This window comes from Cricetulus griseus, assembly GCF_003668045.3.
Source record: "Cricetulus griseus strain 17A/GY chromosome 1 unlocalized genomic scaffold, alternate assembly CriGri-PICRH-1.0 chr1_1, whole genome shotgun sequence".
NCBI classification, from domain to species: Eukaryota; Metazoa; Chordata; class Mammalia; order Rodentia; family Cricetidae; genus Cricetulus; species Cricetulus griseus.
Window position 1 is genome coordinate 160,851,429 of NW_023276807.1, and position 24,637 is coordinate 160,876,065.

Sequence of the window (24,637 nt, forward strand, 5' to 3'; positions counted from 1 at the left end):
AGCACAAGCATTGCTTTTCTCACCACCAGGACAGACTATGTGACAAGGCAAGGAGGCCACATTCTGCCATGGTGGAGGCATACAGCCCAGTTCCCCAGGGAAGCTGTGAGCAGGGGCAGTTTCCTGCTGTGACACAAGGAGCTTGAGGCAGCTGTTGACATCCAGTCAGCAGGGTCAGCAGTCAGGAAGCAGAAAGCAAGGGCATATGTGAGCAGAAAGGGGACAAGGCTGTAGCCCTTGTCCTGCCCCCCAAGTGGCCTTCTTCTCCCAGGTGTGCCCTACTTTCTAAAGGTTTCACAGGGTCCCCAAGCAGTGCCCCCTGCTGGGGAACATTCTCAGGTGTGGGAATCTGTGGGGCACTTCACACTCCAACGACAGCAGGTAGTTGGTTCTCCCCATTCTTTGGCCGTGTCTAGCCAATTGTCCACATGCTTGAATGAAGATGTTCTATGATGAATCAAGATGTTTTATGTTATGAGGGTTTTTATTTTGTTTTACAAATATTTAAATCATTTATTGCCATTAAGTTACAGATCTGAATTTACACACTATGGAAAACACTTATTACCACTGGAAAGTATGTGTAGACATGTGGCCAATGGAGGGATATACTACAGACATTAAAGAAAAAGTCAAGAATTTGAGTAAGTGCTCATAGTTATAAATTTTTGTTCCTTAGATTTTTGTTACACAAATCCCAATAGATAATATACACATTACTACAGATTATTACAGATAAAACCATCATTCAAAATTATTAAATTAGTTGCATATTTTGAACTACTCTTGATGAAGACAAATAAATTTTAGCATTGATAAGGCAGCAGAAAGTTGATTTAGAGACTCTCAGCTTTTCTATAATGTTGGCATGGTAATTAAGGATAGCATTCTGTGTTTTCCCTTCGGCTGATGCGATCTCTGTCTTGGCGACAGTGGCTGAGGCACTGTCCCTTTCAAGAGCTGGTCCTCGAACTGCTAGGCAGATGCCTTCTTACTCATCTCATAGTTGATAAGCCACCCTCCCTGAATGAGCTGGACTACTTCGTTTGTTCCATGGCATGCAAACAGAAGCCAGTTTTGAGGCTGTACCTTGTAGGCAAATCTCATGAATGTCAAGGAATAGCAACAGAGGGCAAAGGTCATCCGCCCACTGATAATCTCTGGAGATTTCTTCTTGTCATTGATGGCAGCAATGGGGAGACCCCAGTTGGCAACTGGGCCCCAGAAGTGCGTGCTCATGAGATAGTCCTGGAAGTCCTTGCTGAGGACATAGTCCATCACTTTGCGCACAAGCACCCCAGCCATGGCAGTGCGTGTGGTTGGCAGTGCAGCCGCTCTGCTTTATGTTATGAGTTTTAAGAACTTAGTAAAAGTCAATTACTCAAATAGTGTAGGCTACCATTTTGGATAATATAGATTCCTATACAGACTTACTTTGTGCATATAGAGCTAGTTAATAGATCTTCAGACTAATAACTCTAGCATGTTACATGTCAAATATGCCAAATATTAATATTAACCAGATCCCTGTAAATGTAGTGAACAGAGTTCAAAATAATATTGGCCATCCAGGGACATGGCAAAACTGGTCACAGAGCGGATGGATCTTGAAATAATTGTGGTAACGTCTGTCAAGTAACAATTTCTTCAAAAGAAATTACTTTTGAACATTGTCAATGAAGATATGAAACTCAGTAAACACTTGACTGTGAGCAAGACCGTCTTTGCCACATATTAGGATGTGCTGTCAGGAAATTCCTCTTAGAACAGACTTGATAAGACAGCCCTATTCTTACTCTTGAATGCCTGAGAAGGAAGCAAATTCAACTTTTAAAAGGTGTTTATTTCCTTTGGTGCAACTAGGAGTATAAAGTTGAAAACCAAATAGTTCCGATTTGTGTCCAAAAGCTCCCTACATCCTTCCACAATAACACCCCATGGTTCTCATTTTTGGAAAACACATTAGACAAACAAGCTTCTGAAGCAGAGAAATGCCTCGGAAGCGAGAAGAGGCTGTGTTCTTCTGGTAGCAGGGAAAAGGCAAAAACAGCACACCTGCTTGCAGCTGGGCTCCCCTAACAAATCTCACAGGGCCCTGACATGTGAAGTCTCGGCCAAGTCAAACAAGGAGTAATTTTAAAGTAGCACCCAAAGAGGGGCTCAGGCAGAGTTTGCCAGCAAAACCCCAGACCCCTGAAGTCCCTGCGGGACAGGCTTGATTTTCATTTCCTTGACCCATTTGCAGGGAGTTGTTACTGGTGGCCAACTCTGCCTCCTTGTACACAGCACACGAATAATAAACAGAGGCCAGCTGACACCCTGAGACACCTGCAGAACACTCACAGTGCAGGATTGTTCACCCAGGGGGAACATTTTTGCTAGGAGCAGATGGGTGAACATCCATTGGCTCATTACATACACAAGCAAGCTCACAGGGGGCACATGCTTGCACATACACACCTAAAAAAAAAAAAAAAAGGTTACCAAGGGCCTTTCTGAGGCCCACTGGACTGCCAAGACAACCAATAGAAAAGAACCGCTGGTTGTGGGAACAGGGTGTGAAAAGGACTCTGTATGCAGTTATCCCGAGTGTGTGTGTGTGTGTGTGTGTGTGTCTGTCTGTCTGTCTGTCTGTCTGTCTGTCTGTCTGTCTGTCTGTGTGTCCCAAGCACTCAGACTTGATGGAATTAATTTTGCAAAAGTGTGGTGGGAGCTGTGAGCAAGCATTTGCACAAGGACTTTAAAGCATTGACCTTCTTACTCCAGTTTCTTGGGCTCCAACTTCTTATTTATGCATAAATTACGAATTTGCCAAGGAAAATACTTTGTTGAAGTCCTCACCAAGCAGGTGCATTCAGGGAACCTGAAAAGCCTTCACTGGCATTTGAAAACTTTTCAGAACCGAGTTTCTTGGAATTGACAACAAAGATCTTTTTTTATTCCATGGATTCAAGTAAGAAATGTTTATCTAAATAATTCAGAAAATGTGACTTAAAATCCTGATGGATCGAGAGGACTATGTAGACTAACATACATCATGTTTTAAAAGTCACCTATTTCAAGTACATTTGTGTGCAATAATTGACATCTTTAAGAAGACTTGCTCAATATTTGAAATGTTCAGGACACATAGTATCTTTATTGTGCTATTCATGAATTCATGACCAAAGAAACAAAATGAGGCAGATTTTATAACTGAAAGTTTATAGCTATATGGTTCAGTCAGTACACAAACATATTCCGTATATCCAATGACTATGAGAGCAGTGTGGGGAGAGAGAAGATAGGCACACACACACACACACACACACACACAGAGAGAGAGAGAGAGAGAGAGAGAGAGAGAGAGAGAGAGAAAGAGAGAGAGAGAAATAATGAACATCAAAATAAAATATGATATAAGAAAGGGCACATAAAATAGGGACAGAGTTGGATTCCAAGTCCGTGTTTCACATTTTACAGATACGGTATAGTCACTTCTTGACAGATGGGTCAACATCCACTGCCTTGGCACACATATAAGAGCAAAAGAATTTCAGTGACACAGAGATTCTAAAAGAAAAAAGTGATGAATTAACCTTCAATGAATACTAGCTCTGAAGTAATTATGGCTTAGAGATCCCAGCATATTGAGACATTTTTGTCTCATTTTTTTCTCGTTAATAAAGATCATTTTTTCTGATGGTCTTTAAAGCCACTTGCATCAACTTTTAGGAATAGTTCAAACCATTCTTGGACAAGACAAACACACCAGCTGTGGTTTAAACATCAAGGCAGCTGTAGAAAGTATGCAAGTAAGACCTGAGGCTGGAAAAGAGCCAGCGCGTCTGAAAGAATCCCACCTGGACCTACTTAACACCTCCCTTGCCCTAACCTAAACACATGCCCTTGTCCCCCTCAGGGACAGCACTGGAACCTTGTGCTCAGGGAAAGCACAAGGATTAGGACATAGTTCAAATTGGCAAGATGATTCCTGGGCTCCTCTATTTCCTGTCTCCCCCAGTTAGGCCCTTTATTTGCTTTCCTCTATGCTACAATCGAAAACTGAAATCCAGGGCTGGTAGTCATGTTGGACACTGGTACAATGCATTCTTTTCCCATGTTGTGTGTTTATTATTTTGGTGAAAGAAACCTAAAGGTCATACTGGAGAAGAGCATTCACTACATGTAAGCAGATCAGTAAACGCAGAAGCTGTTCCAGCTCTGTTGGCATGCTGGTTCTGGTGGAAAGAATAAAACCTCCCCTTGTTCATAGGCTTCTGTACAGTTTCCTGAAAGATACCTCTCCTCTCTATGCAGCAGCTGACCTTGAATTTGCTCCTCAGGAGTATCTTTAGTGACTCCTTTATGCTTTCCTTTATTTTACAAACACTAATTACTGTCTCCCTTGACCCTGATGGCATATCTTTTTGCTAGTACTGGTAGCTAACTACTCTGCAGAGAATGTATAGTGTAAGAAAAAATGCTGCAATGCATGCAGTAAATATGGCCATTATCTGGCATTTGTTTTCTTTGGGTTTTTTGTGACAGTGTCTCCTTTAGCCCAAGCTAGCCTCCAATTCACTTTGTAGCCAGGATGACCTTGAGCTCCTGATCCTTCTGCCTCTACCTCTGTAAGTGCTAGGATCTCAGGCATATGCCCCCAAGCCCAGCTTACCTGCCCTTTCTACATAAGAAAAATAATGGGAGGCTAATGAACCTGCATAAAATTGCCCAGAAGTTATAGAATTAACTTTTGAACAGGCTCCATTGCAAGAATGTTGCTGGTAGGATGTAGAAGGCACCTGTATGAAGAGTCACTGCAGTTCTTTCAACTTTTCCTCATGTTTCTAAATATTTGTAACATTCTATCAGGCAAAAACCACTTTTATATTCATCCCCATGTAACTCTCATTGAAATGGGTCATTGTGACTCATTTCATGAGCATTTGGAATTCCATTATAAATAGTAATATAAAATACAATCATTAAAAGGACCCTAGAAGGTACCACATCTCCCCCCCCTCCCCGACCTTCTAGTCATAGGGCAGAATCTGCCTGGTATAACTATTTTTTTAAATTTTAAGATCTATTTGTAACATTGGAGGTTCCATGACCAACCAGTAAGTTGCAGTTAAGTTCCTCTCTCAACAGTAACCAGCCATTCCCCAGCATCAGGTAGGCGCGTCCATACCACCCTGCACACTCAGGTGAGGCTCCTTCACATGGTAATTTTCATTGTTCTTTTTCCCAAGGGGACTAGTGCAGTCTCCTGTCTGCTTGAATTTTCCTTTGGAATCTTTCAATAATATTTTTATTTGTAGGCATAGTTTTTTAATTTTATGAATTTGGGAGGGGTCTTTTTTAGATTTACTATCCCTTCTTTGATTTATTTCCTTTTGGGTGCATCCATTGTGAGAAAAGAGCAGATATTCTCAGCTTTAAGGCTGCTGTTGAAAAGCCTTGTGTGTAGTGTATCTACCATCTGGTTTATCCAGCTATTCTCTGCGAAGCTTCTCCCCGCTCCTCCTCCCAGGTCTCCTTAAACAGCTCATACATTTTTTTTTTTTTCTGAGTGAATTTTTTTCTTCTTCTGATGGACTGTGATTTTTATTTTTGTTGTTGAAAACTTGAGCTTTGGAACTCATGAGGTAATAAATCTGGGAATAAAGTTCTCTCTGACCTTCAGTTTTTCTGGCTTTTTTCTTTTCCTTCTCTCCTTTGTCATTTTATTTTGTTTTGCCTTCTTTAAGCTGCTGTTGTTGTTGGGTCTTAGATGACTTCATGATGGGCCTGAATATAATATAATATTATACAATAATTAATATAATATGATATAGTGTAAGCCCAAGCTGTCCCCATCTCTTTTCTAAAGCTGTAACTTGCCCTGTACATGACTTTTTTACCTTTTCTTCCTCCCTTCCTTCCATCCTCCCTTCCTTTTTTAATATTCAATTGCCTTTACATACCCTATTGCTTAATTTCTGGTTCCAAACAGGGAAATGAAAGGAGGTGGGGGGAGGAAATTTGCAGATTCTGTAAACTTAGTTTATCACAAGATGGAGAATTGCAACAGTGTGCAATTGACACAGTGGTTGCCTTCATCTATGATCTATGATCGGAACCAACCATGAGCATGGATGGCAATACCCTAGGGTCTCTCTCGTCTGCATTCCATACACAGTGTGTGCAGGAATCACACTAGGGTCATCTGCAAGAGCATGACAGAACCTCCTAGCTAACTTCTAATCCTTGTCTCCAACCCTTAAAAAATGCATTCAACTGCCAGTCAGTCAATGAAAGCAATATATGGTAAATAAGTTAAACTGGGCAGGAGAGGTCGGTCAGTGATTAAGAGTGCAGATTGTTCTTGCAGAGGACATGTTCCCATCACCCATGTGTAGTGACACACAACTGCTTATAATTACAGCTCCAGGGAAAGCAACCCCTCTGGGCTCCTCAAGCACAAGCATTCCCTTGCACTTACCACCACCAAACATATGTTCACATGTATAAGATCAATATTAAATAAAATTTTAAAACAGTAAGAAAATACTTAGATAAAAAGGAGAGATGCAATTTAGAAACATTAAAATGAAAAGAAGATATTCTAAAGCTTATATTACACAACAAAAGTAGAGCTAAGAGGGAGTTTTTAACACATAGGTGTTTGTATTGTGACCAAAATATACATACAACCATGTTCATTGCCACTGCATTCATAATAACTAGAAAATGGAATCAGCCTGGATGTTCATCTACTGATGGATGGATAACGAAAATGTGGTACATGGTACATTTACCTGATGGAGTCTCACTCACTTGTGAAGAAGAATGAAATCTGTAGGCAAATGAATAAAATTAGAAAATATTACACCAAGTAAAAGGTAATCCAGTCCCAGAAAGACAAATGTCAAATGTTATCTCATGTGCAAGACCTAGACTGCAATGTTTAAACTTCTCTGTTTGAGTGGAGTGAGTATCTGCAGAGGCCAGGAAACAACAAAACAGGCCTGGGGTGTGCTTTGTTCTAAGGTCAAGAACAAGAAATACATGTCTAGTTTCTCCACTTCTGCTAACTAGAAGTCCTTTAAGGAAGGCATCCAAATTGAAAAGGGTAAAATTGTCGATTTGGGGAAATAATAGCTAATATAATAATAATATCTTAAATACTGAAATCCCTAGAAAAGGTATACACAAACACACACAAACACCAACACACACACACACACACACACACACACACACACACACACACACATACACACACACACTTGTACACATATGCAGAGTTAGCTTGAATATCTCTAGCTATGAAAAGTCTGGAAAGGAAATTAAGAAACCAGTCTCTTTGGAATACCATCAAATAAATACAATAAAATGATGAAGAATTAAACAAGGATGAAAAAGACTTGTAAAATGAAGTCTACAGAGCATTACTGAAAGAAATAAAACACATAAAGGAAAAGAAAGGCATCCCATGTTCATGGAGTAGAAGACTTGGATATTGTTAAAATGTCCATACTGACCAAAAAAATACAAAAATTCAACGCAATTCCTAAGAAAATCATAATACCTTTTTTGTCAAAACATAAAAATCCATCCTAAAATTCATATGGAATTGCAAAGGACTCATGTAGTTGAAACATTTTTGAAAGATAAGGAAAAAAGCTAGAAGATCCCAACCAATTACAAGGTCATGGAAGTGAAAACAATTTAATAGAGGCATATAGATTATATGTAGATAACGAAAAAGAATACAGAGCCAAGGAATGAACTAAAATGATTTTCAAAAAGTTTCCTGAGCTAGAGCTATCTTTTCCAAGAATGGTGCTGGGATTTTTTCATGTCCACATACCAAAGAATAAATGAAGTCATACTCTTCATCTGTGAAATAAATAATAATCATCTCTATTGGATCAAAGACAGATGTGTTAAAGCTAAAACAATAAAAATATGGAACAAGCTGTTACATTGGAGTCAATATATAATATAAAGCACGAGAAGCAATATAAGCAGCAAAAAATAGACTTGAACTTCTTGAAAATTAAAAATGTTGTCCATCACATGACAGTATCAAAAGTGAAATGGCAGCCCACAAAACATGCAAAAATATATTAAGATAAACTTAATGTCTAGAATGGGCGGTAAAATAATAAAACTCAAAGACCAAAAAACTAGGTGAATAAAAAAATGAACAAAGTGCTTGAATTATTTCTTTACAGAAGATAAACAAATAGACAATACTCACATGGAAGATTCTCACCTTCACTAATAATTTGAGAAATGGAAACCAAAACCACAAGGTAATACCAGCATCCATGGGAATGGTTTCCATCAATAAAAATGGAAAGGCATATAATGCTGATGAGAGTGTAGAGAAACTGAAACCTTTGTGCACTGCTGTGGACATGTCAGAGGAGAAACAGGTGGCTGTTGACTTCAGGGGATGATCAGCCCACCAGCATGCATGGCATGGCAGGAGAGTCTTGGGTATGCACAGCCCCGAGGGCTTCAGCCCCACAATGCCTCTTGCTACTGCTGTGCCTTTGCATATTTGCCACTGACATTCTTCTATGATATTGGGCATGGTGTGAATGGGTGTGAGAAGACCCCCCCACTACATCTAATGTAGTGGGATTATCTCATGGAAACATCTCCGTCTACTGGTATTATTATGAAAGATGGTTTCCTCCTCATAAGCTGTACAGTTAACCTGAAGCAATGATTTTATACAGTAATAGTTTAAATAGGATTTTGATGATTGAGGATCTTTAATAAACATAATAATGGATTATGATAGAGGTCAGCTTAGGGGGAAAGTAACATAGGCAAGAGCAAGATGTGGTGTTGCCTCCACTCCTGATAAAGCAGGGGCTGCAGAGGATAGAAAATAAGAGCACAGCTAGTTTCTCTTGAGGAGTCACATAGGTTGTGGCTTAGGTTAATGATTAAGAAAAAACAATTGAGTCCCAGAAGCCCAGCTAGCTCAAAAACTTTTAGTCTTAATGTTGAGAAATGTGTTCATGGGTTTTGGTGTGCATCATAGCTAAAACAAAGCTTTAAAAATAACTTAAAGCTAGGTTAAGATATTATTGTTAGATAGCTTTGAGGTTAAAAAAAAACTGGAGAAACAATCTGAAGTTTAGAGGTCAGGGGAAAAGAATAGAGTATCCCAATTAATAGCTGTTTCTTGCTAGGATTGATTAGTGATCAAAAATGATGATTAATTCCTTGTACGCATTTCTGCCCTCAGCTTCCTGGTATAAAAACTATTGATGAATAGGTACATACTCTGAGGATTTAAAGTAGAGGTGACTGATTCTTTTTCATACATAAAGGTTTAGATGTGTGATTCTTCTAAGAATTCTTATAAGATTACCTTTCGAGGTAAGTAATAAAATGATTGGTTCTTTCTTTGTAACCACAAAATTCAGCCTCCCAGCGAAAGAACTAGCTAAGAAAAATACCTTGCTTGCTTGCTTACGCTCTGTTAATCTATAACAAGCTGCTTGGGTATGAATGTATGTGGGACAACTTGTTTTTCACCTGTAACATGTAAAATGTTTAATCGTGTAAGGGATATGAAAAACATGTTGGTTTTTACTTCTATCCATTGTCATCATTCACTTAAAAATAGAATGTAGCTACATTATAATTCTTATGCTGATTGAAAGATTTTGCTGGGATATACAAGCTGCGAGGGAAATAATAAAGTTAGAAGGAAGACATCAAGATAGATAGAAGGGAACCATCAGAAGAATAGAGTAGAGAAAGCAGCAGAAAGAATGATAAAATGAAGAGCCAAGCTTTAGCTCTCAGAAAAGTCCTCTGTGTCTGTTTGTCTGTCTAGTAGTTCATCTACTCTGCATTTCCTCCGACTTACTGAAGGCTTGCCATTCATCAGCACACTGGGTGAGATCCTGACATCCTGACAGCCTGACAGGCTGACAGGTGTGTGTGTATGTGTGTGTGTGTGTGTCTGTGTGTCTGTGTGTGTGTGTGTCTGTGTGTCTGTGTGTGTGTGTGTTTGTCTGTGTCTGTGTGTGTGTGTGTTGTGTGTGTGTGTGTGTGTGTGTGTGTGTGTGTGTGTGTGTGTGTGTGTGTGTTTCCCTTTATTTCCAGCCCCAGAGAGTTAAGTTTTGCCTGCCTTGCTGTCCCCAGAGAATTAAGTTTTACTCCCTCAGACAGAAAAGTCGAGTTGAGTGATTAGTCCCCAGAGTCCACTGGCTCCCCATCAAACCCTGGGCTGCTGGAGGCAGGTCTATTGGGAAGAATGCAAACAGTACTGCAGCTGAGGAAGACAGTGTGGTAGTTACTCCTCCAGGGAGGTAGGGGAGGAAGGAAGACCTAGCAGCAACTGCAAGTTAATTCTGCATAGCAGCATTCGGTAGCCCTTCTGAGAATCATATCTGCCATGAAAGGATAAAAACATACACATATGTACTTCATCCTGTTCCGCTGAGACACTGGGATTGTGATCCACTTCGACAGAGTTCTAGCAAGGCTTCTCAAGAAGGGCAGCAGGACTGTGGGTAACAGGAGGGATTCAGAAGTGTTCTTCAGCATGCGGTCTCTCTCTTCCTTCTAAAATAGAACCAAGAGTCAAGTCCAGAAATGGCATTTTAACTCTTGAGTGACTCACAACAAATAAATGCTGATGTCCATCTACCTCTGATATTTATTTGCATCCATGTTATGAGTGTACCTTAGTAAGAAGCCACACCATTGGCCTTTGTATGTGGAGTACCACATACAAACTGTCCACTGTGCACATTCCATTTTTGTAGCCCATAGCTTCCCATTTGAATAAATTGCTTTCACAAGCAATAGCACTTCAATCCTCACCTTCCTCTAATTAATCAGGATGATATATAAAAAAGAACAAGGACTAGTACTTGTTAGTGCTGTTTGAAGCAGTTTTGCATGTCAGAACCATACTATGCCAATCATAATAAATTTAGGCCATGGCATGTTTACAACAGCTCCTTCTAAATAAAGTTCATTTAGAAAACACATGTCAGGTAGCATTTCTCTGTTAGAGCAATTAACATAACATGAATGGATCTCTATCCCTTTGATGCTCCAAAAATATTAATTGTCAAATGCTCAGGGCCATTAAGTTTTAACTGGCGCTGATTTCCCATGTCCCTATTAGGATTGTCCAAGAGTGTGTGATAAATGATTTGTACTGCACAGCACCTGGGAATGGCATCTGCCTTGTGGTATATGATCCATAACCCAGTGACATTGCTCAGGGGTGGCAATTATACCCCAAGGGAGTTCTAAAATTCTAAACTGAGTCTTTTTTTAAAAAAAAAAATCTGTTTCCTATGGTTACACACTGGAAAACATGTCCACTGTTCAAAAGGCCACACGAAAGTTCATTCTCTAAAATGATTTGTAAGTACACTGGCACATAAAAGAAAAGCAAGAAACATATTCATCAGATAAAAATCGTTTACCATTTTAGTTTTCTTAAAAGAAGCAATGAGGACTGTAGCAAGTGTTACAGAAGGGTTTGCATAGTTTTTAAAAACATTAAGATTTACCATAAATGCAGAAGTTCTAATGGTCTCATTTTCATTTCAAATGTAAATATGTTACTTTTTCAGTGCTGAGTGTTTAAGATTATTTTAAAGTCATTTTAGAGTAACACTTTGTTACCATAAATTCTAAGCCATACATAGAGAATGTATCTACAGTTGACCTGACCTAGTGAGAGGACAGAGACCCTAGTCATAAAGCTGGGGAACCAGCATTGTACCGATCCAAGCCTTCTGAATGTGGGGGTCAGCTAGGAGGCCAGGGCAGTCAATGGGACCTCTAACAATGGAGCCAGTGTTTATGGACTTTGGGAGCCCATTCCCTATGGAGGGATACTATTGCAGCCTAGATGCAAGAAAGAGGGCCTAGGCCCTCCCCCAAATAATGATGGACTTTGGTGGTCCCCCATGGGGAGTGGGCAGAGGTGGGTGGGGAGCAAATGGGGGGATTGATATGTAACTAAGAGTGCTTCTAAAATAAAAATAATAAAATAATAAAAATTGTATCTGTTGTGATAAAAGAATCACTGTTTAAATAAGTGCTTTTATCTAAAGGAGATAGAGGATAAAAAAAGTAATAAAGAGAAGGAAAAGAAACAAACAACAGAAAGAAATTTCAAAGCTACATTAACACAATGTTTTGTGATTTAAAAGTTATATTTCCATGTATCTCCAAACATAAGAACTAATGTTCTCATTTGAACCTTGTGTGATGGTCTCATAATTTTCCAAATAAGTCCAGTCCATCCCTGGAGAAGCCAATACACAGTGTTTACTCTCTGATCTATAATGTATACCAGCTGAAGCTTCCTGGTATATTGTGTGGTCTGGGTCCTGACAGTAAGGCACATGGAGCCCCACGGAGAGATTATAGAAGCCAATGTGTCAATGTGCTGATCCAAATGACAGGTCATCTGGGGTCAACAGTGAAGGTGTGATGCCCTTCCAAATGGCCTCAACCTGAATCTTATCAAAAATTACTATTGGTATATAACAATAGTTCACTTTATCTTTCTGGTTGGTTTGCTGGTGTAAATGGACACTCCAATACTTGAAGGCACTGTGTGGCTTTGCAAAGTATGGCTCAGTTTGTGGCACTATGATGACGCAGCCATCCATGTCTACTGTTTTCTTTCAGCAGCTGTACTTTCTGACATTTTTTGTCTCCTTTCATTTGAAATAATGTGCTTCCCTTAAATATTCCTAAGTGAAAATCACACAACTATGAAATAGTATCATCTAGGGATGACTCTCTTTTTTCTACAAGCACCAAAATCTTGAAGAAGTTTAATTTTCTTGCAATTATAAAAGGATATTGATGTAAATTTTATAAAGGAATTTTTAGAGCCCACTAGTAACAGATAACAAATAGTAATTGGATTAATTAATGGTTACTTGTTAAGGCAGACATTCTTTAAACTATTCAGTAAGTATTTTCCCATGCATTATCCTCTTCTATAAAGTTCATGGAAAGATCTTTAACAGTGCCTTAAGACTTCCTGTGTATTTTAAAACCTTTATGCAGTGAACCATTCTCACTTGACGTAGTCCAGGTCTCCTTGTGTGTAAAACCATTTCATTCTTTAAATTTGCTCTCGGTTAGGCTGCCTATGGTAACTCAGATTCCTCTTTTACTTTTCACATCTGATCCTTCAACTCTTGATTTTACCTTCAAAGATTTCTCAAGCCATGTCTTCTCTTTTTATACTTCTTTTTTTAAGTTTGAGGTGTGTGTGTGTGTGTGTGTGTGTGTGTGTGTGTGTGTGTGTGTGTAAGTGCGGGTACCCACAGAGACCAGAAGAGGGCATCAGACCCCTTGGAGCTAGAGTACCACGGGCCTTGACAGCCCGACATCGTGTTGAGAACTAGACTCTGGTCCTCTGAAAAATCAGCTTCTATTCTTAATCACTGAGCCACCTCTCTAGCCCCTCCCTTTCTTTTTTGATGAAGATGGACAGGAAGCTCATTTCAAACCCTATTAATGTTCTTTATGAACAGTATACCTAGTTTTCCAAATGCTAGCTATTCCTTTCTCAGTCCAGCAATCTTTACATTTTACTCTCTAGGACGAAATTCTGAGTATGTCTCCTTGTTTTATATGCAATGTGAAGTTCTGAGATGTAACCTCTTCGGTACTGAAAACCTGACAACACGCTAACTTTGCATACCCTTTCATAGAAACTCATTTGGACAAAAGAATTGTATTTATTTTCATATTTATGTTTATTTTATCCAGTCCCTAAACTCATCTTCCCATGTTCTCTATAGAGTTATCTCACAGTTTTAGAGTACATTATATGTCTATTTGGTTCCATTTTAGTGTAATTTAAATATTCATAGTCACAGATTATCTATACAATCATGAAAAACAAAGTATTTTTTTTTATCCCCACTATGATCATATATCCCATCTCTGAAGCATTTTGTCTCTTGTGTTCTTTGCCTTGGCTTTTGATTCCTTGCATTTTCTCTATGCATACACTAAAGAACCTAGGTCTCCAGTAGGTCCCCAAATTCTCTCTCGGCACCTGTAGTCTGTTATTTCTTTGGGATGTGCCCTTGGGAGGTCACTGTGTTCTGTCTTCAGTTGATTCTTCATAGGCTTCCAACAGAATTTACCATCATTTTGAGGAATTCCTGTAATCGGCATCTACGGATCATCTCTGAGTCTTGGCTATTGTACACAATAGATTTTTAAATATTCTAGTTTATATTTACAATATTGACTGTTTTGAGACTCTTACAAATTGGATCCTACACCATTATTTAATTTGCATCTTTAATATGCCTTCTTGTTTCTGGCTCATCGTAGGTATGTAACCCAATATTGGGGCATTAAGATGATTAAATAAAAGCTATTATGATTATTTTGGGGAGTTTCATTTGTTTAGTCATTCTTCCTAGATTATGTGCTCATGGAACAGACTGATGCTGGTAATCAGTGAATGAGAATGTTTACTGAGTGTTTACTCTGTCCTAAGATCTTCCTCTCATTTAATTTTAACCCAGGATCTACAATGTTGGTGCTATTATTAATCTCATTTTGTAGGTGACAGAACTGAAGCACAAGATGAATAAGTTACTGCTCTTGCATCATGTTGTCAGTATGCCAAGAAGAAGTAACGGCAACATTTGCTTGCTTGAGCAGGGTCAAGCAGGTAGCTCCTGCAGTCCTACAAGGGACATTAATAAATAAATCAGTACCATCATCTTCTGCACCCTATTTCCAAGACAGAGATTTAAAGGAAAAAACTCAAAGGAGAGCGAGGTGGGTGTAGATTTTAAGAATTCAGAAAATGAGGGCAGAACTCACACCCTGGATCATAGACTGATGCAGAAATCCCATTAAAGAGCACTAAGGGGAGAGCCATGTTCCTGCTGAATGTTGGTATATGTCAACCCTGACCATTAACTTAACACTACCATCATACAGTATTCTCATTGAAGGAGCCTCCTGTGTGGCTAGTTTTATGTCACCCTGACACAGCTAGAGTTATCTGAAAGGTGGGAGCCTGGATTGAGCAAATGCCTCTCTATAAGATTCAGCTGTAGGCCATTTTCGTAATTAGTGGTTGATGAAGGAGGGGACAGCTCTTTTGGGATGGTGCCCTCACTGGGCTGGTGATGCTGGTGATGAGAAAGCTGGCTGAGCAAGCCATCAGGAGCAAGCCAGTAAGCAGGTTCCTGTCCTGTTTATGTTCCTGTCCTGCTTCCTTTCAGTGATAAACAGTCATGGGGAAATATAAGCCAAATAAACCCTTTGCTTTCCAACTTGTTTTGGTCATTGTGGTAGTTTGACTGTGATTGGCTCATAAGGGAGTGGCACTACTAGGAGGTGTAGCCTTGGTGGCATTGGTGGAGGAAGTATGTCACAGTTCATTTCCTGTTGCATGTGAATCAAGATGCAACTCTCAGCTCCTTCTCCAGCACCGTATCTGCCTGCATGCTACCATGCTTATTTCGAAGATGATAGTCGTCTAATCCTCTGAGACTGTAAGCTAGCCCCAATTAAATGTGTTTGTTTATAAAAGTTGTCATGGTTATAGCATCTCTTCACAGTAAAAGAAACCCTAATAAATACCACTCCAGTCACACAGTGGATGGCAAGGGGTCTGGAGCACAGGTGTTAGGAACAGTCAGTGGGCACTTTGGAATTTGTACCCGAGCATCTATAGTGAGTCTGTTTTCTTTACTCTGTGCCTACAATAAGAAGGGAGCAGGCTCTGTTTGGAAATAGTCTAGGTGCCTGTAACAAAGTGATTCTTCTGATCAAAGATATTTGGTTTCCTCTATCATCTAGAGTGGTACAAAATTACCCTTCTAGGGATACTGGATTATTCAGCAGAGAATGAGGGATAATTTAGAAATTTGACTTCCTGGGGACTTCCACTCAGTGCAGGTATTTTTCGTCTGGGCAGCAGGAAGATAAGTATTCAACTCTTTTCAATATATTGATTTATCCGAAAGGTCTTCTCAACAGCAGTTAAAACAATCAGAAAGAAGAAAGCCTGGAAAAATATAGTTGATCTGGTGAAATACAAACATCCTAAAACAGTAGAAGCTGTGATCACCCAAAGACTAACTATGGGTTGAAATTGTTACCAATTCCAGGCATAGTGGCACACACCATTAATCCTAGCACTCAAGATGCATACAGATCTCCCTGAATTAGTGGCCTTCCCTGTCCACAAGTGAGTCCCATAATATTCAAGGCCACATACAGAAAGCCTGTCTCAAAAAAAACATAAAATAATAAAATGTTACCAATTATTACCAGCTGGATGGACCTTCTTGTCTTTACTCTGTTGGACATTACATGTTAATTGTGGAATACCCATTTTGTGTTGACAATGTGGGGCCTTGATGGCCAAAAGCACAGGATCTGACTGACAGATCAAGGCCTTGTAGCTCCAGGCCATGTGGACTAGAGAGGCTCATGGTTTCAACATTTAGATTCAGGAGATTTAACAGCACTAGGTTGCCCCGGCCCATGGGGCTCCGGTAATTCGTGAGTCCGAGGTGGATCACACCTGCAAATAATGGGCGAGAAAGAAGGAGCGGGACCAAGCAGATTTCATTGTCAAGGCCCATTTTATTGAAACCAAGGATTTTTTTTTTTTTGGCTAAAATAAATTTTTATTAAAGTTAGAAGAGATTTACACACAATTCATTAAGTTCTTTACAAAACAATTGCCAATGTAAGTCCAATTTTTTAAGTTTCTGTACAGATTTGGAAATTTTGCTGTGAAATAAGTCTAGAAAATATTTCTTTTAGAAAGCATCAGGAAGCTAATTTTAGGCAAAATAATGGTTAAAATTAAGTCTTTGTGAAAACAGGGTTCTCAGAGACTCTCATTCTTTATCCCAGGGACAAGGGAACAAACATAGTATACAAATTAGTGGTCAATCTAGAGGAAAGAGAAAAAAAGCAAATGCATGATTTCTATAAAGAAAGAGGTCTAGAAGTACCCAAACCTGCCGTTCCACAACCAGTCCCTTCAAGCAAAGGAAAAACTAAGAAAGTCCTAGAGTCGGTGTTCCGTATTCCACCTGAACTTGATATGTCTTTTCCCAAGGAGCTTTTTAAAGAGAAAGGAGGAGCAGAGAAAAAGGAGGTGGGGGAAGGGATGAGTTAATTGTTCTCAGGCAGGTATCCTGAATCTCCTGTGTTTATCTCAAGCACTAACTAAGGAAATGGGGGAGGGGATAGGTGTTAGTTGCTTCTCAGGCAGGTATCCGGAATCTCCTGTGATATGCCAGACTTTCTGGCGTCTATCTAGGCATGGGGTCGCCAAGGCTGGCTCCTGACACTAGGTACTCAGAGCTGAGGCTCCTTGCTCTGAACCTTGAGTGCAAGCCAGCATTCCACATTCAGCAGCAGTCAGCAGGCCATCAGTATTAGCTCCTTCTAGTCTCAAATGTCAGTCAGGACTACACCTTCTTAACAGATGCTACTACACAAGTCTTTAGCCTTGGATGTTGGGGTACCCAACTCCTAAAGTCTGGCAGCTTCCTAGACCTCATGAGTGACCAGGTCATTTACCTCTTCTCTTTGCCTTCCAATCCTTAGCTCTCTGCCTACCCTCACTTTCTCTATACTGCCATAGTCTATTATCTCAGCTATGCCCCATCCCAACTGTTCCTGGATTATCTCAGCTACTTTACTGCCACCTTTGCAGCATTCTTGGAGAGTAAACAAGCCTGTTTCTTGGTTTAGGAGGACTTGGTCCCTAAAACTAAGACCCTAGAGACTTAATGTTGTAATTTAAGAAAAGTGGTGTACAAGAAAAAGATGCCATGTGACATGGTTCAAGCAGAAGGGTTTTATTAGGGAAAGAGATCATAAAAGGGGGAAAGGGAATGGGGGAGATGGCCTCCAGAGACAGGAGCAGCAGGAGAGAAGAGAAATAAGAGAGGGGGAGAGAAAGGAGAGAGGAGAGAGAGAGAGAGAGAGAGAGAGAGAGAGAGAGAGAGAGAGAGATGGAGTAGGCATGGGGATCTTGGAGGGAACGATAAATTTATACTTTAATTTCAAAAACAAAAAAATTCAATTAAAAAGTATTACAGCTTCTATACTAATCTCAGGACAGATCCACATTGTTGGAGTGTGGAGTAGCTTCTACTTCCACTGCCTGAATAGGGTTCTTCTCATCTGGAGACAGCTGTGCTACTTTACAGCTGCTTCCTCCTTCAGAGTTAACCTTGAGGCTTATGCTTGCTGAGAAACTGTCTCTACCATTTATAAAGATTATTTCTCAAGGTTCCCTTGAAGATCTCGGTTATCAGCATCATGGTGGCTGCAGGGATTCCTACCCCCTCACTGGAGTATAGTTCCATCCATGATATCTGTGATATGTTTGAAGAAGCTGGAAAACTGTGATAACACTCCAGCAGGTCACCCAAAGAGAGACTGGTCAGTTGTCAGCTTCCACACTCAAAGCTGCCAGGCACAAGGGACATGTCCAACAGCTGCCAATCAAAGGTCAAATCAGGCAGGCACCTAGTAACTTAGCTTATTTGAAGAAAAACTAAGCATTAAAAGGTGTTTACAATAGTGACCTATCATTAATATTAACATTTTAGCTTTATTTAACAGTGATCAATTCCTAGAGAGAAAGGGAAGTAGACATTGATATCTTTACCCACACTATAGTTTAGTCTTCAGAATCATTGAATATGAACATGTTGGAAATTCTTTGTAGTTTTCACTGTACTCAATGTTGTCAAACTCAAAAGGTCCTTTAATTTTCTTTCTATAGCTCCTAATTTAATGATAATCTATATATTTTAATATAGGCCCCTGAATAAGCAAGACCATCCTTTCTTTTAGAAGAGCCCATTCAATGCTTACTGGGCTCTATTGTAACAAGTACTGTCCTTCATACTAGCAATACAATAGTGAGTAAAATAAGAACTTGATCTCATGTGCACCCAATCTGTTGAAAAGAGAGAGAGAGATCAGTTCTCCATCTAGAATCTTAGAAGAGGCCTCGTCTCTTTTACCCTCTGCCATTTTTCTTATTCTTTGAAATTTATCATCTTAGAGAATCTTATGGACCTCGTCTTGCATCTTCACAAGACCCATCTCTTAGGTCTTTCCTAAAAGTTGATAGCACTGTATTTTGCTTGTTTCTTCACTGTTTCATGGCTTTATGATTTTCTGAACTGCTTCTCATCAGAAAGGTTATCATTTGTCTTGATGTTTACAGTCCAATGATATGCCCAGCCCAGAGGAGCCATGCCCTAATATTGACTGGATAAATAAGTAAAAGAACAAAATGCCTTTCTCTTACTACTTTTCATGTTTTAAAATGAGTAGGAGTCACATATATGATAGAAGGCAAATAGTAATATCCTAATACTCGATCATAATAAACAAATAATGTATTGATAGTGTTCTGTATGATTGTGTATTTCTTACTGTATATTATAACTATGCTAGATATTTCTATTCCCATTTTTAATCACACCATAAAACATAAAATATATTTAGCTAAGCACTTACATATACTAAGTGGTCAAGTTGGAGTCATGAATATTTATTATTTCAAGTTTTTGTTCTACTCAACCAGTATAAAAATTTTTATATCCATATGCATGGGAAAAAGTCTTCAACTAGCTTTGATACTTTCTGCTTTGATAGTAAACTCATTCTCTGTAGATATGTCCTCAATTCTGTGTGTGAAGTAAGAACCTAGTGAAGTTATGAAAGCTTACACTGCTCCTTAACACAATAGTGTATATAGAATAAAGGAATGGGTTAAATTATTATTTTGTTTCCCCTGCTTAATTACTTGGATCTCTTATTTAATACAGGGCAAGTTCGTTTTCTCTATTACTTGAGGATGCCTGTTATAAGTTCCTTACTTCACTAATTGGAATGAGGTTTAAAGCCTGTCATATAATTACGTTAGAGATCAGAGTAACTAATATTTTCCTATGACATTATTTAGACTTTAAAATTCTTTAGATTTAGGGGAAATCCCACTTAGATCTTGCCAACACATCTGAATTTGCAAATAACATTTAGTTGTTTGGAGTTTAGGAAGAACATATGCTTGGAAAACCATGCTGTTTCTGAAATGAAGATAACATTTAATGTTAATCTATATTTTATAAGAGAACTTTGAAATGGAAAAAAATACAAGAGATGCTGAACACTTCCTTGTTACAGCTTTGTGGTGTTTATATGAGCACATAGCAGTGTGTTTACTTCAATAATTACTGGAGGGAAAAACCACAGGGTATTGGGTAATTCATGATTTAATTAAGAACATCAAAATCCATATATGTCATGCCTAACTTAATCACAGCATAAAAATTTAAACTTTACAAATAAAGACGGGACTTGGAAGATGGTACATGACAGCCGTGCATTTACAGCCAGAGCCTCTGGGGAATAAATAAGCTAAGGGTATGGAGAGCAGCCACCCGGTGATGGGGGAAAGTCACTGGTTCCAGTACCAAAGAAAGAACAATGGAAACTTTAGAGAACAGAGGAGGAGGTGAAGGACTCCAGAGTGGATTCCACAGGACTCAGCCACAGACAGAGAGTGTTCAGCTCCCAGTGGAGTGGGTGCAACTGTAGACGGCTTAAGACCAAGAACCACAGAAACCAGAAATGAATACTATACCCTAAGGACCAGATACTTTAAAAGATGAATGGATAGAGGGAAAGATAGGGGTTGGGGGAGAAATGAGAATATGGATACAAATAAGGGACAAAGCCAGACCACAAATATGCTATCAGAGGGCTGATAGAGACAATAGGAAATAGAGATTCAAAAATATAATCAACAGTGAACTGTTGCACTGAGCACATCTGCAGTCCAATTAAACTAGAATTGCACACCATACACTTACAAAGAAAACCCTCTCTCCTCTGCATGTGGCTAGAACTGGAGCAGGGAGTCACTTAAAATTATATACATCTATATTGCTAAATCAGCCACTAGGTGACTATAGATGTAAAGGTCTCTCCCTATATGGACCATTCTAGGAACCCAAGACAAATGCCAGAGGACTATATATGCACTTAAATCTAGTCTGAAGAACCTTCCAGATATAAAGGAATACTCAGCCAGAAACATGCAGTTAGTACATGATAGACATCTATTCTGAACTACAGATGGAAGGAGAGTTAATATTTCCCTAGAGGAGGGATAAGCAGTGACATGAACTAAGGCATGCCACTACCTATGTAGTACCTAGAGAGAGGAAAATGCCTAAAGTAACAGAAACCTACTGCCCAACCCAAAAATCTACATCTGTGGTTGCTGGGCAAACAACACAAACATCAACAAAGGAAATGAGGGAACACGAAGGATCTTCTTCCATTAAGAGATACCAACTTAAGTAGTAAAAGGAAAAAAAATTAAAGGCAGACACTTACATTGTACCAAGGAGATTAACTACATAGAGAACAAAATCTGTACCCAGATGTCTTTCCTTTACTTTTAGACTTCCCTTATGTAATACCTAATGATATAGACCAGTTTTGTCCTCTCCTATCCCCTTTCCCATCTGAGACAATCTGTTACACAGGCTAGTGGGCTAGTTTAAGACTGGGAGTCTCCCTATGTCATCTGGGATTGTTTTATGTTGTCTTTCTTCATCGTTTTCTCTTTTCACTCACTGGTGTGATCTCATCTCCTCCTATGTATTTATTTTCTCCCCTTCTATTTTCCTAGCTTCTCTTAATTTTCCTCTAATCCCTTAACATGTATCAATCCTCTTACTCTGATTATTTTATTTCCTAATCCTAAATCTTAACAAATAATAACTCAGCACACATTGTACTGTCTTGGTTTTTTAACTTCAAAAATATTATAAAATAGCTAGTATTTTTTAACTGGTTGGTGGGTCTAATAATCTGCTGAACTTGCTTGCTTCAATTAGTATTTTACTCTTATAGTAGAGCTGGGTATCTTCTGCAGAGTCCTGAGTGCATGAGCTGATAGGGTTAGCTTCTGAACTGTATGCCAGTGCAGTGAAGAGGAACTACACCCCGACCTTCTAGAATGCAGTCTTAACTTCAAAGGTGATTTTTGAAAACCCACAAGATGTGCAGTTCCCAATAATGAAACACAAGGAACATGAACAACCTAGTCAATATTACTCCAGAGTAGTAGATCAAGAATGCAGTGAGCAACAAAGAACACAAAAGAACTATTATAGGAATATTCAATGAAACTGTTCTTAAACAAGTTTGACAATTTCTTGATGAAACTAAGTGGGGGAAGGAGAGGGGGGGTGGAGAGAGACAGAGAACTTGAATTAATATAATTAAACATGAAATGTAAGTAATTACAAGAGATACCAGTGAAATTCAGGGGATCTTCTGGGCATACTTTGAAGATATTTAAGTAAAGGGGAAAATCTAAACGATGCAGATATATTTAAATAAACATATTGTCTAAACTGATGATATGACAGCTCCATGGTGTGGTTAAGGGGAAGGTTTTTATTGCAGACTTGAAGGAGACAACAGCCAGAGGCATCTGGAGAGCCCTGATGAAAAAAGTTGACTGAACAGCAAACTGGGCCTGGCCATGAGAGAAGCAGTACCAAGAAAGAGGGAGAGAGTGGGAGAGGTGGGGTGATGAATAGCAGGGTTCTAAGGAGAACAATTGTAACTGCTTGGAGGGAAGCCTGAGTTGGCTGGAGTTTAGGGTAGGGGAGGAGGTGAGAAGGGCTAGGATGCTAGCTAGCAAGGACTTTGAAATGTGTAACAGTACCTGTGATACTGAAGACACCCGGAGTCCAGCATGAGCTTTGGTGTGCTAATAGACACCACAGGGAGCCTTTTGTCCCATCTGCTACCGATAAGGGAAATGACTGCTTTTGGAAAAGGTAACCTGATTTACAAGATCCTGAGGAACTGCTAGCTTTTATCTAACCATCAGAAATTCTCCTATGTAATCTCCTACAAGAAATATTTTTAAAAGTTTCCTACAGTTTAGCCCATTTCTAGATTTTGTACTGCCTGGTGGAGTTTGTGGAATTGGAGTCTCCTTTTTACCTAATACATATGACCTATGAAAATTAAGCCAAGTAGGATATCAATAATGAACAAAGAGGTTAAATCTATAGTAAAATATCCCCCAACTGGAAAAAGCCCAGTCCTACAATTTTACTGTATCTTTATTGAATCTACTCGATGAACATGGATGCAAAAAAATCTCAATAAATTATTTGCAAACTGAATTGGATAATACATTAAAAGCTAATTCACAAGGTCCAAGCTGGCTCCATTCCAGGAATGCAAGGATGGCTCACTATATCCAAATCAATAGATGTAATATATCATATAAATAAACTCAAGAAGAGAAACTGAAGATCATCTCTATAGGTGGAGAAAAGAGCCCTGACAGGGTCCAACAGACCTTAAAGGTAAAATGCTGAAGAAACTGGGAACAAAACAGTAAAGTCTGTTTATGGCAACCTTATAGCTAACATTTTACTCAATGGAGGAAGTACCACAATTATTTCACTAAAATTAAGACTAAGACAAGGATGTTGAGTGTCTTGATTCTTCTTCAATCAAGACTGTATTAAATCTTAGTTAATAAGGCTTGAAAAAGATATACAAACACCAACAGAAGCTGTCAAATCATTCTTACTTCCCAGATGATATCATCCTACACATAAAACAACCTGAAAGAACACATCAATAAACTGCCTGAGTTTGATGATATGAGATTTTAATGTTTCATAAATAACATAACAGAAAATCTCTGGTGCTAGGAAGGTCAGATTTGCTTCTGTGTTTTCAAGCCTTAATAAGCATCCAGCCATCTCAGCCACTGCTGTGTTTGCTCCTCTGTGAAACAGACAACTGCAGTTTCTTCCTTACAGATCCCACTGGAGAACACTGCAGCTCAAATAAAAATAACGGAAGGTAAAATGCTTGTGTAAACCCGGGCTTCGATTTTTGGTTACCTCCATTTATACTTTACACAAAATCCCCAGGGGAACAAATGGTTTATGATTTACTTTTTAGTGTTCTATACTAACCTCTCTCCTGAATACACCCAAGTACCAGAAGCCCTAGCTCTGCTTCACACTGTAAGCCACAGATTTGCTTCACACCATGAGCCACAGGTCTGCTTCATACTATTAACCACAAGTCTGCTTCACACCTTGACACCACAGCTCTGCTTCACACAGTGACACCACAGTGTTCATTTACTTTCAGTGCTGAGACCTCAAAATCTCTGGGAAACCTCCAGGAAGTGACAGAGGTCTTGGAATTTGACACAAAGGAGATTCTGTATGTCATACCAGGGTGGTGTAAGTTGTAAATGACATATTTATATGAAAACCCTTATTGTATAAGCTTACTAAATTTATTAGCTTAAGTTGACAAATTGATTCTTTTTACTTTGTCAATAATAATAGAAGGAATTATTTTCAGGAAAAATTCATACATTTGACATTTAGCATGTCATAATCAAAATATGAACTAGATGGTATTTTTTATAGTCTGCTGGATTTTAGTTTAAATATCTTTGCTACCTCTGTAAAACTGTTTATCATTTTGACAGCTATAAGTATATTGTGTAAGCTAGTTACAGAGGCAGAGTGGATTTCAGATTGGTTGTTATTTTAAA

At 39.1% G+C, this 24,637-nt stretch overlaps 2 protein-coding genes and 1 long non-coding RNA gene across 4 annotated transcripts in view; 1 reads left to right on the forward strand and 2 right to left on the reverse strand.

The window, feature by feature from the left end:
* Positions 1–24,637, forward strand: part of Cfap299 (cilia and flagella associated protein 299) — a 435,850-nt gene that overhangs the window by 331,802 nt on the left and 79,411 nt on the right. The window contains exons 5-6 of one of the 2 annotated variants that reach the window (XM_035453289.1): positions 3,025–3,048; positions 8,403–8,414. The exons of the other annotated variant lie outside the window; for it this stretch is intronic. Of the exons in view, the coding sequence (XP_035309180.1) occupies positions 3,025–3,048; positions 8,403–8,414 (36 nt within the window). The remainder of the gene's footprint in view (positions 1–3,024; positions 3,049–8,402; positions 8,415–24,637) is intronic. 2 annotated transcript variants of the gene reach the window in all.
* LOC100772695 (mitochondrial pyruvate carrier 1) lies at positions 655–1,320 on the reverse strand. The gene has a single exon (XM_027387663.2). The coding sequence runs from the start codon at positions 1,303–1,305 to the stop codon at positions 976–978; it is 330 nt and encodes a 109-aa protein (XP_027243464.1). The 5' UTR covers positions 1,306–1,320; the 3' UTR covers positions 655–975.
* Positions 5,084–10,560, reverse strand: LOC107977215. Its single transcript, XR_004772557.1, has 3 exons — positions 10,417–10,560; positions 6,783–6,820; positions 5,084–5,772 (listed from the first exon to the last, which is right to left on the reverse strand). It is a non-coding gene; the product is annotated as an uncharacterized LOC107977215 (long non-coding RNA).

Coding starts and splice junctions, on each gene's coding strand:
- LOC100772695 (XM_027387663.2), bottom strand. CDS start 1,305: ATGGCTGGGGTGCTTGTGCGCAAAGTGATGGACTATGTCCTCAGCAAG.